The following is a 12,500-nucleotide window of genomic DNA, read 5'->3' as shown; positions in this document are numbered from 1 at the left end:
CCCTTCTTGGGAGTGGAAACTAGCCTGAATGTGGTGACTCTGCTAATTCACTCCTTTGCTGTATTGTGGTGTAAATGGGCCCTGGAAGAAACGTGCTTTACTGAAGCAGGATTGTCACAAAGCAGAGCACGAGTGGGGCAGCTTCCGCTATTAGCTGTGGATTTTTAAGTATTTTTTTGTAACAGTCTTTAACACATCTACCCTCACAGTCCCTTGGTGGGGCAGGGAAGGACTGTTATTCCTGATTTAGAGAAGCAAGGGTTAAATGGCCCGCCTGAGGAAGTATGTGGCAGAGTGAGAATTTGATATGTCTTTTCAGAATATAGCAGCTGTTCTGTTGTGTGATACTGCAGCTCGGAAACATTGATCAGCTCCCTGGAGATCAGTGCCTTCTCTGATTGCCCACCATATGATGCTCAAGACAATGTGGCCCTCTTCAGATGTCTCCTGCTACATCTCACATCCAAATTATGTGCATGATACCTTGACGTACACTCAAAACCTTTCCTTACAACACCCTATTAGGAAACTCATCCATTTCTTGGGATTTTCTCCCTTTTCTCACTGGTGCAGTTTAAGTAACATTAGGGAAACATTCTGCCTCTTCTGAATCTCATTGTTCAGTTGCATTATTTATTAGTTCTGACTAAAAACTTTCCTGCATCAGGTTGCTGCAATGTCATCTGCTCAGATAAGACAGGCACTCTGACAGCCAACGAGATGACGGTGACTCGGCTCGTGACCTCGGATGGGCTCCAGGCAGAGGTATGGCCAAGGCGGTAACACAGACTTCCCTGTTCAAGCTGAGCCGGGCCAATTTGTTTTTAGTTCAATTAGGCCCAAAGGAGGGATGCTGAGTCAGTCCCAAACAAAGCAGTTTCTTGCACATCATCAGTTCCGTTAAAAAGAAGGGACTTTTGCAGTGCTGGAGACTGACAGAGGTGGGGCTGAGCGTACAAAAGCCGCTCAGATGCCATAAACAAAGATGTTCATTGACATCATCTGCTGTGCTCTGCAATAATTGTAAATACTGAAACCTGGCACTGACCCTTGTGGGCTCATCTTCTGTAGGAGTATTTATTATCCAAGTGACCCGATCCTTCTGCTTGGTTCATTTACCTGTGTGCAAAGTGGGTGAAAAATGCAGGCATGCAAAATGTAAGGCAGTGGAGACACAGGCCAGTCATCAGTAGGGTAAAACCAGTGAACCCACTGCTACCAAAGGGCTGCATCTCTTGACTGAGCTGCAAGAGGCTTCTGAACTCATGGCGAACAAGGTCTGTATAAGACATCCTGATCCTTTTTGTTCCTATACAGCTATTGCAATATTATACTTTCACTATCTGTAGCCTTTCCTATAAGCATTGCTTTGAGCTAGAAAGAAGAATCCCAGCACACCTTCAAAATCAGAAATTTGCTCAAGTGCACCCCATTGTATAAGGATGTAGCATGGTCCTGCCTGGCACTGGGAAATCTGCTCTTTCCGTCTCTCCCTTCCTCAGGTCAGTGGGGTGGGCTACAATGGAGAAGGAAACGTTTATCTTCTGCCATCAAAGGAGATTCTTAAAGAATTTTCCAACATCTCAGTTGGGAAACTAGTGGAGGTAAGTACCAATTATGAACCAGCTTGTCCTATTTACTTTCAGTTTTCATTTGCACAGATCACTTTGGATAATGAGTGTGAAAAAAAGCCACTTTTGTAACTCTAAAATGAACTGTCTTGCTAGACCATTCTCGTGGAAAGGCTCTGAGTAATTGTGATTACAATACCTGAAGCTTATGGGTGAAAGGCAGCAATCATAAGACACGTAGTGAGAGACCAGAGTCATCAGCTTAAAGCGTCAATCATATTTTGGATAAAAATACAATTCTGGCAGAGGAGAGACCGATTAATTTTACCACGTTCAGGTTTTTAATGTGGACAGAGTCTAGACTTTAGCTAGCTACATAGTCAATTTATAAACGTACTGTGATGGTCTCTGGGTTTCGTGTTAGCACTAAATAAAATCTTGCACATTCAACTGTGGGCTGAAGTGGAGTGTTTGGGTAGTGAAATGATCTGAGCTGGAATCTCAAATGGAGATTAGGTCTTATTTTATCCATACCGCACATTAGAAGCAATAGTAGGAGAGACTAAGTTTTCATGATTTATCAAGCTCGTTAGATATATATCATGTTTTGCTTGATGTTAATTTATCCAAAACATAACATTTTACCAAAATATTGGTGTATCCTATGGATTAAGCGGGTTTAGAAAGCACAAGAACTGATCTCAAAAGATGCTGCTATGGGGAATAGCATATCTTTTGGGATGTGGCTGCTTTCATGCTCCAATCTTTCATTATTTCATTTAAAGAGACGAAAAAGCTATGAATTTAGTTATGAAAACAATAAACCATGTAAATATGTCCCTCTCTCTAGGCTGGCTGTGTAGTCAATAATGCCATTATCAGGAAAAATAGTGTGATGGGACAGCCCACAGAAGGAGCTCTCATTGCCCTTGCAATGAAGGTAAGATTGTTAAGATTTAAAATTTTCCAGAAATTAAAAAAAAAAAAAAAAAAAGAGCTGGAATTGTTAGGTCTGACAACAGCGATCAGACTTCTTTAAAGCCCCAGACTGGTTTTATTCTTTCCTTGTCTCTTCTCCCCAAGGTCATAGATGTACACCCCTCCCACGTAAACCTCTTGTCATGGACAAACACCTTCCCTGAGCTCTGTGCTAACAGCAATACTTGTTTTGCTTGGTTAATCTCTGCCATTACCCTACAGAATGGATTTCTCTTGGGCTTAGACTGGACTGCTACTTTTTTATATTTTCTGCCCATGCCAATTAAGAGTTCAGGAGGAAGACAAGAGAGTGAAAAATGAGCAAGAACAGGCCACACCAGAAAGCATGGCAGAGGATCATCCTAGATTTGGGTCATCTGTTAGCTTTTATGCTTTTCTAGTCAGGATTACATAAACCAAGATTTTTTTCTGAATATTGCACTCGTGCTCATAGGTGGAGGGCTGTAACACACCTCAAGGTATCATCTGATCAGCGTTACGCAGCCTGTGGCCCACAGGCCTCAGGTGGGCTGTCAAGCACAGGAGGTGCCTGATGAAATGATGCACCTGCACACATCTGTTCTTACCTCCTATTTTTAAAGCTTATAACTCTTAACCATGAAAACGTGAATTTTTTTTTGTAAAACAATGACATTTTATTTCCCTAAATGCTAAATTAAAATCTTCCTTCTGCTCCACCATTCAGTAGCCAAGCAATAGCAGAATACGAGGGAGGTTGTCTCTCCTTTTTTTTTTTTTTTTTTTTTTAGTTTGGTGGGAGCTGGGGGAGAGAGAGACTGGAAGTGACTTCTGATCACTACCACTTCACCTAGAGCACCCATGCATGCTGCTAAAGCAGGCGTGTATTGATTTGGACTGTCGTACTTCATAGCTGAAGGGTCTTCTTGTGGTGAATCGCTTTTTGAGTTTAATTCATCAGGAAATAATTTGAAACCACATCCACGGTTGACCATTCAGTTATTTGCAATTTTCCTTTTGCTTCCAAGTAGGGTGGCTGGGAAATAACTGAAGCAGGGGAGCCTGAGCTTGGGCTGGAAGAAATCTGCTCTGCCCATTGCTTTGCCGTAGGTTTAGAGAGAGGACTTGAGGCTCCTTTGACCCAAAGCCTCACCGAGACAGCGGTGCAGCTCCCTCTTCTTGCAGAAGTCAACAGGGATCAAGCTTCAAACTCCAGTTTAATGTATCCCATATTGGGCACCAAAAGGAAAAGATGGGTTTGAAATATGGGTTTTACTCTCCCCGTGCTTTCTCTTGAGCACCGTGGTATATGACTGCCTGGAGGTACATGGTCAACAGTCAATGCTTGTAATACGGAAAATATATACAAGGTTTGGCATTATTCAGCATTACAGTGCTCTTTCTGTTTTACCTTACTTTAGATGGAACTAGCTGACATAAAAGATATTTATGTAAGAAAGAAGGAAATTCCGTTTAGCTCTGAACAAAAGTGGATGGCTGTGAAATGCACACTGAAAAATCAGGTAAAGCAAACAGTGGTGTTGGCTGGTTTCGTGTTTCTAATTGTGCACCTCAACAATGGGCATGAAATGGTATCTCTTTAGCAAATAATGTTTTCAGAAGTTAACTATGTCAGGAGAAAACTGAACAAACCTCAAAATTCCCAACTTGGGTGTAATTTTAGCTTGTAAAGCTGTGTTTGAATGGGAGAAGATAATACTTTTCATATAGTGGTTTGAGCAGGAAAACAAAGGCTTTTCAGAGATAACTGACAGGGGAAGAAAGATACAATGTTTGAAAGAAAATGTTGGCCATTTTTCCCTTACTGGGTTAAGGAGCTCATTTTGGCTGATACTGTACTCTGGTTTAAAAACTTACCGACCTTTTCATTACCATTCTGTCTGTGATGGCTGAACATGAAAAATGGCTAGAGCAAGAATATCACATCCTATAAATAATACACGCACCTGGGCATTTTACAAAACAGGTCAAAGAGCAAACAAAAGATCTTTTTTACCTAGGATGTAAAGCCTTATGCATTATCAGTATTTTTAAAATGTGCTCTTTTTTTTTTTGATAAAGTGTATTATCTCCTTACTTTAAAGGATCAAGAGGATATTTACTTTATGAAAGGAGCATTTGAAGAAGTTATTCAATACTGCACTCTGTATAACAGCGGTGGCATCTCGTTATCACTCACACCCCAGCAGAAAGCCTGCTACCAGCAGGAAGAAAAACGAATGGGCTCCTCAGGTCTACGGGGTCAGTCATTACTGTCTATGTCCCTCAAGCTTACAGGTTATCATGCCCTAATACTTTCCTGCTCTGTTTTGGGTAGGATGGACAGTGGCTCAGTCCTTAGCATCACTTGCATGATCTCTTCATAATACTTGTCAGAGTTCGCCGAGGGCCATGTCTTAGGTCTGCTGGCTGCCTGCTTTCCACCAATCTTTTTTTGCTGAGTTTAAATTAGTGAGATTGAAAGGAGCTGGAAATGAGCACTGGAAATGGTGAATGTTTTTCTTCCATGGAGCGTCGTGATTGCCTGGGATACGGTCTGAATGTTGCATTGAAAAGCTTTGCGCTGAACCTGATCTAAGCACTGCTCTGCCAAGTTTTGCTTTTGGAGAAGCTGTTTCAAGAGCAACAAAAAGCGACTTTGAAAGGGGTTCAAAACACGGATTTTGGGCACCGAGATTTTTATTTGAAGTTTGGTTCAGTTCTTTATTAGGACCAAATCTAACGATCTCCTTTTGAGACTGACTGCATGTCAGTGCACAGCCCACAGAAGTTTTTATGTGTGTGTCATTTCCTTCATCACTCGAAACATCCTTTCAGAAATGTCTGAGACTTTCACACAATAACAAAGACACCATCTCCTGTGCATGTTCCCAGGCTGTAAGTAGATGAGAACAAGTCTTGGCAGCCAGGTCTGGAAGATGGTATAGTTAATGTACATATTCTCCAGCCCTGTGTCTTGCGGTTAGTAACTCATGTACGGAGCTTGCTTTACAATATCTGAATCATCTGCCGTTGTGAATGGCAAATTACCACTCTGAAGAAAAACGATTAGCTCAGGCAGCTGCTGCAAGCTTGTGATTCAATCATCAAAGCAACACCGACATGAACCCCTGGCAAAATATCCTTGAGTGATTTAAGAATGATTGAATGATATGGCTAGGCACCACGAACAGAAACACAATGTTCAGAGCCTTGATGTTTACACGATGGAAGTTTCCCTGGTTTAACTGAATTTGCATTTCACATTTTTAGATTAAAAAAAAAAGTTTAAGTTTTTACAGGAGCGCTATTTTTTAACATAGTAGTTTAATAGTGTCTGGTCTAACACTGCACTGTCCCAATTTAATCCATCTGCATTTAGGGAAGACTAGGTAGACAGCTTTAAATTAGAAAGAAATAAATCCTAAGAGAAACACGTGAAACAGAAATGCTCTGATTCAGATAAACTGGTATTATTTGAGTGGACAAAATTTTTGTGTCTATACAAAATCTGAATCTAATGACTAAAGATCTGGTTTTAATGACTTTTTCTGCTGGAAAACTGGCAATTTAATATCTCCTCTAAATGTTCATTTTAATGTATGGAAACATATTATTAATAATTTAGTCTTGTCGTCTTTTTTTTTTTTTCCCCTCTGTTTCTAGTACTTGCTTTGGCTTCAGGTCCAGAACTTGGCAAACTAACATTTTTAGGTCTGGTTGGAATAATTGATCCCCCGAGGGCTGGAGTGAGAGAAGCTGTTCAAGTCCTTTTTGAGTCTGGTGTATCAGTAAAGATGGTAACTGGAGATGCCCTGGAAACTGCTGTGGCTATAGGTAGCCAACTTAGCTTCTTACTTGTGGGTCTGTATTATGTCTGTCAGATCAGTCAAATGTTACGTCACTTAATAATCAACTTTATCATTCTTTTTGTATGTGCAATAGAAGTTTTAAATGCCACTGAGTTCTTGCTTTTCCATTGAAACAAATCATATTAAATGTAGTAATAGAGCAGCTATGAACTATGGGCCAAATTCCAGTACCTTAATTTCACTATTGTAGCACCAGAAATGGCAAAATCTCAGTGTAAGACCCTTAAATGAGACGGATGGCATTGCTGGGATTATAAACTCCACTAATGTCTGGAGTGTGAGTATCTCTGCATTTCCCATTTTTGCATTTTGCCATTGGAAATAGACAGAGCAAGCAGCAGAGAAGAGAGCGACAGATTTAGTATCAGCTCCAGTTCTGGGTATGGTATTGCTTCCATAACTCCAGCTGAGTACGGACAGGGTGACCGGTCCAGCTCAGAGACAGAAAGCTGTGTGCCCTGTCAGATGCCCCAGGTTCAGACATATTTCCCAGTAAATTCTTTGATTGCTGCCTCTGTTCTTTGAGTCAGGAAATAGTTGGCTTTTTCCAGAGCTGATGGACAGATCTTATTTTGGGCTTTTCTTTGCAGGGCAGAATATTGGTCTCTGCAATGGGAAGCTGAAAGCCATGTCTGGGGAAGAGCTGGACCAATTGGCAGAGGCAGAGCTATCATCCACTGTCAAAAATGTAATGGTTTTGATTACAAAAACAAGGCTTATTTCCAATAGCATCTGTCTAATACAAGATTGTACGTTTTGTTTTTCAGGTTTCCATTTTCTTCAGAACAAGTCCAAAGCACAAACTAAAAATCATAAAGGTACTAAGAGCCTCTCAAATCCGTTGTATGCCTCACAAAAACAAGATGGGGGGGGGGGCTCAGTTCGCTAGACCACTTGGTCTTCCAAGGCAGGATCAGCTCAAACTAAAGGACTGTAACTCCCAAGCGAGAGCATTGGCGCTATTTACACTGAAGGTATTAGCATTTCTTTTGCACATCTGGCCTGGGTCGTTTGAAAGACACTAATGAGATATTAGCAAGCATAATATCAGGAGAATGATTTCTGAGGACTTTTGTCTCCTCTTGTAACTGCTGCTGGAGTTGTGAGATTCTCTATCCTCCTGAAAATCCAGTCTTTTAATTCTTGGTCTGAGTTTTGTCCTGGGTGGGCTGCTGAGTCTGCCTTACCCTCAAAGTCACATAGCGCTTCTACTTTTTCAATGTTACGTGCAAATCCTGTGATTGCCAACAGGACTTACTTATCTTCTCCTGGCTTCAGAGCCTCTCATCTCTCCTCTCTCGCAGGCTTTGCAGAGGGCTGGTGCCATTGTGTCAATGACAGGCGACGGTGTTAACGATGCCGTGGCCCTTAAATCTGCCGATATCGGGATTGCAATGGGACAAGCTGGTACAGACGTCAGCAAAGAGGCTGCCAACATGATTCTCGTGGATGATGACTTCTCAACAGTAATGTAGGTTTAGCGACTTTCTTACTATCTTACTCTCAGATACTTTCTGGCTACCCATTGCAACAAGTCTGTTGTGTGGCTAGCCCTGGAAGTGACGCAAGACGCAGGACACATAAGTCAACAGCAGTAAGTGGAGATACCTAGTGTGGGTCTGGCTCATTTTCAGTTGCATACATAGCAATGTCTGGTTTGTTTCAAGTGGTGGTGACAAAGCTAGCTTTCATCTGAAAGCCCTGGTTTCTCATTGCTGTAGCTAACGAGGGCTTTGAAAGCGCCTAGAAGTCTGGGTAGATCGTAACTTGTGCTCTCTGCCTCATCCAGGAAGCTCAGAGGAAAGACATAATTTGCAATGCTCTGTTGGTTCATAACAACAGAGAGAGTAGGCAGAGTAGAGTGAGGATATAAATAGGTCGCATGCCTGCTTTATGAACCAAGACCTGGCCATATGAACCAGGGTTTTCAGATCTACTGGTCCTGATAAAGTCACTTTAACTGAGGTGCTGCATTGATGTCCTCCTCCCAGGCTGGGATCTGAATTTCATCTGCAACAAGTGCTAGAGAAGACAACTTGTATTTTGAGTGTCCCAGGGAGCTCAATGTAAGATAGTGTGAGTACTAGTTATTTAATAAACTCTCCTCTCCCTTCCAGGAATGCAATAGAAGAGGGAAAAGGAATATTTTACAACATAAAAAATTTTGTCCGGTTCCAGTTGAGCACGTAAGTTCCTGTTTGCTTCAATTCCAGCGAAGGCACCTTTTAGGTGAGGCCATGCAGAATAATGTTCTTCTGTGCTTTGCAGGAGCATTTCAGCTTTGAGCCTAATCACTCTGTCAACAGTGCTCAACCTACCAAATCCACTCAATGCTATGCAGATCTTATGGATCAACATCATCATGGATGGGCCGCCAGCCCAGAGGTATGGACGAGTCAAATGAGCAAAACATTCTTGGTTTTAATATGTCTGAATTTGGCTTAGGAACACAAGCTGTTATGATTTCTTATCAATGCGCCAGTCACTCGGTGGTTAGATAAGACAAGTTGTACTTTTGTTCCCTCCTGGTCCTTCCAAAAGCAGTTACTTGACATTTACTTGAGGCTTTACGTATTCCTGTTTTGTGGTGGAATCATTTAACTATTCCACTTTTTGACTAGGAATGGTCTGTTGTCCTGAGTGCATCACCTGCTAACAGCCCTGCAGATCTGACTGGCAAGGGAATACTGGGTACATGCGGGGGTATATGCCCCAAAATCACAAGACTTAGGAACCTCATCCAACTGCTAATTACAACTACTGCTAATTACAATTACTACTTCCACAACGTGGAAGAGATGTTGGCCGCAATCTCACCGCTAGCTCTCCCTCTGGGAAGGGATATTGATATGATGCGCTATGGGAGTCTAATAGATCATTTTAGCAGCTCGTTATGCAAAAAAGAGCTTTGCCATAGGTGTCTCGGACAAATCTGGGGCCTTATGTAACCCTGCCAGAATACTGATCTCTCTCATGTTGTACTTCAAAGAATTTCATCCTCCAGACCCATCCTGCTTTGTCAGCAGTACCGTTTCGGGACGATCCGCATTAATGAAACACGTCCCTCTGCTTCTCTTTGAGGCAGCTTGGGAGTTGAACCCGTTGATAGGGATACTATCAAACAGCCACCCCGATGCATCACGGATACTATACTCAGCAAATCATTGATCCTGAAAATCTTCATGTCAGCTATAATTATTATTAGTGGAACCCTCTTCGTCTTCTGGAAGGAGGTGAGGAAAATCTGCAATCGTATCTTGTTTTCATCAGGGTGGAGAACAAAGTGAAGGGCAATTTCTGAAGTACGTGCGAAGGACTTTCCGAAATGCCTCCAGTGGGGAAGGATCAGTACGGGGAGAGGGTTAAGGAACCAGGGTCAGCTCCTAGCTCTGCTTCTGCCTTCCTGGGTTGCCTCTAGTTCGGAGCTTCCTATCTAGAATGGGAAAACTATTACTTGATGCAATATCAATGCTTTAACGTACTTTTCACCTCTAGCTTTCCGTGTAAGTGGAAAATGCCAAGTACATAAGTACTATGGATTGCTGTTAGTAAATAGTGACTGCTACTATAACAGTTTAAGTAATTTAATTTAGAATATTCTTTACCCAAATTCTATGTCAGTTTAAGAATTTAAAACATGGTTGATAAGACCATAAACTCAGCAACTAGCAGAGAGAAAGGAATGCTACCTATAATAGCTAGAACTAGATTTATTCCTGTGTTTTACTACCCTTTGATTTGACTGGGATCATTAAAGGGAATATTTAATTCATCTATTGAATTCACATATTTTTGTAAGGCTTAACTAGCCCCTGCATTTTTACATGTGCTTTCAGAATCCTAAAAGTGGCATAACTCCTCGAACCACAACAATGACTTTTACCTGTTTTGTGTTTTTTGACCTCTTCAACGCCCTGACATGCCGCTCTCAGGTGAGATCGCTCTGTCAGCAAGAATTTCTTGACTCAAAACACTGACATAAACATTAGAATACTAGTATTTTGCATAGTAAGGGGGTTTTTTTAATGTCATTTAAAGCAGCACGATTTTTATCATCTTTATAGACAAAGTTATCCATCATAGTTCAACTGCAACTATACTTTCAACTATGTAGCTCTGCCTAAGTTAGCATCCGGGTAACTTCAAAAAGGGTTGGAGTTTACATGCAAAGAAACAGTGTGACATTCAAGTACCCACAGGAGATGGGGAAATGTTACATTTCTCTTTTTTCCCCCCCCTTCTCTAGACAAAGCTGATAATTGAAATAGGCTTTTTTCGAAACCGCATGTTCTTGTATTCTGTGCTTGGGTCATTTTTGGGACAGCTGGCTGTTATATACATCCCTCCATTGCAAAGGATCTTCCAGACAGAGAATTTAGGAGTGCTAGGTAAGTTGTAAAATAAATAATGTGGGTTTTTTATTAAAGCTACTTTAAAAAGCAGATGCGATTGCCGAATTGTTACATGATAGCTCCCAACAGATTGCTGGGAGGGGAAATCAACCAACAGCTCCTACACCTATACATACACACAGCTATACACAAATAGTAGTAGTATTTAATGATATTATCCCAGCCTAGGTTTTGGATTTTGATTTACTGCACATAAATGCATGTAAATGGGAGACATGCCAAGATTTTCCATGAGCTCTGTATGATGATACTTCTCTACATAAATCTATCGAGGATCATTATGCAGTCACTCCATTTTGAAAAAGCAGAGTGAATGTTTGCTACCTGAAATGCAACGCATATTTTACCGTTTGAACCAGCCTGAGCAAACTCTGCCATACTACATCGTACTGCATCTACATTAGGCATGTTGTTAGAAGCAGGGTTCGGTCATCCCAAACGATTAACGTAGAGGTTTCCACCCACCAAGCGGACTATACCAACTATGGGTATTCCTTGTCTACCGCAGCCATTGCTCTAATTCTACAGCTAGCAAAAGCATAGCTAGGCCATACATCTATGGAGTTACACCAGCACAAATATCTACTGCAGGAAGGCCCTTAACTGGGGGTCCCAGCACAAAATCCAGCTGTCCGCTGTGCTCATCTCCACTCTGTTTCCTCTCGGCAGACCTGCTGTTTCTCACTGGACTGGCTTCCTCAGTTTTCATCGTGTCCGAGTTCGTCAAACTCTGCGAAAAACGCTGCTGCCGACCGAAGCACATAAAGGGATGTCAGCTGCATAAAGGAAGGCAACATAAACTGATGCAAACTTCCTCTAAAGATATACTTGGAACGGAGCTGTGATGCTGGATAATCCAAATGCGCCGTTTTCTGATGCCACACATCCTTTCTGAAGATACTCAAGTGAATCTGTACCGACAGCCCTTCTTACGCCAGAGTCTGTTCCTTCTTACATGCTCTACCTAAGCTGTTTGAGCCGTCTAGAGAAACCTCCGGAGCGGCTCCTGTTTTAAACCAAGATCAGGTACATTTTTATCACATTGATCTATATGTCAAGAATGCTGTGATAGTCCAAGACAAAATAACAGAGTTTCACACCTGTACAGAAAAATCTATTGTGCGTAAGCTGAAATTTTATTTATTTAAATCAGAATGATTTTTATTAATAAAATCTGCATTTTAAAATGTTACTGACAAGTATCTGAATCAGACTCTTGATTTAGACCCATCCTTTCGTATTAAATCAGAAGAATGGAAAAGACCTGCCTTCACTAGCACTTCTTTTCCTATCGTCAACCTATAGTGTTTCTAGATTCCCAGATATCTAGCCTTGATTCAGCAAGACTCTCAAGGAAACTGTGGGGAGATGTCAAACAAAGAGCAGAGAGCTAAAGTGCCAACCCTCGGCGCTCAGCTTTTGCCGAACACTGCAGTGATTTTTGTGTACCTACGTGACTAACGGGAGCAAAGCAGAAGGCTGATCTGACCTGATCTGATGCACAGTAGTGGATGGATTTAATGGGGAAGGGACTCGCTTTCACAAGCGCACGAGAATAAAGATGACTCACGTACATAGCAGGGATGTTAAGCTTTGCAGTTGGATCAACAGCTGCATAAAAGTGATGGAGAGATGTTTAGATCATAGCTAAGCCCACTGCTGACAAACGCTTTCTGGACATTTTTAGA

The 12,500-nt window shown here is 41.6% G+C and overlaps 1 protein-coding gene across 1 annotated transcript in view; it reads left to right on the top strand.

The window, feature by feature from the left end:
* ATP2C2 (ATPase secretory pathway Ca2+ transporting 2) overlaps positions 1-12,004 on the top strand; it is a 28,411-nt gene extending 16,407 nt beyond the window's left edge. The window contains exons 13-27 of the mRNA XM_050903793.1: positions 668-765; positions 1,503-1,604; positions 2,422-2,511; positions 3,950-4,051; positions 4,634-4,790; positions 6,195-6,365; positions 6,991-7,088; positions 7,168-7,218; positions 7,705-7,871; positions 8,518-8,586; positions 8,669-8,785; positions 9,486-9,633; positions 10,237-10,332; positions 10,647-10,788; positions 11,482-12,004. Coding sequence (XP_050759750.1) covers positions 668-765; positions 1,503-1,604; positions 2,422-2,511; positions 3,950-4,051; positions 4,634-4,790; positions 6,195-6,365; positions 6,991-7,088; positions 7,168-7,218; positions 7,705-7,871; positions 8,518-8,586; positions 8,669-8,785; positions 9,486-9,633; positions 10,237-10,332; positions 10,647-10,788; positions 11,482-11,657 — 1,784 coding nt within the window. The 3' untranslated portion in view covers positions 11,658-12,004. The remainder of the gene's footprint in view (positions 1-667; positions 766-1,502; positions 1,605-2,421; positions 2,512-3,949; positions 4,052-4,633; positions 4,791-6,194; positions 6,366-6,990; positions 7,089-7,167; positions 7,219-7,704; positions 7,872-8,517; positions 8,587-8,668; positions 8,786-9,485; positions 9,634-10,236; positions 10,333-10,646; positions 10,789-11,481) is intronic.
* The last annotated feature ends 496 nt before the right edge of the window (positions 12,005-12,500 follow it).

The sequence above is a fragment of the Gymnogyps californianus genome, chromosome 12 (genome assembly GCF_018139145.2).
Source record: "Gymnogyps californianus isolate 813 chromosome 12, ASM1813914v2, whole genome shotgun sequence".
NCBI lineage: Eukaryota > Metazoa > Chordata > Aves > Accipitriformes > Cathartidae > Gymnogyps > Gymnogyps californianus.
Note: the sequence above shows the minus strand (reverse complement) of the source record. Positions and strands in the feature narration are given on the sequence as shown.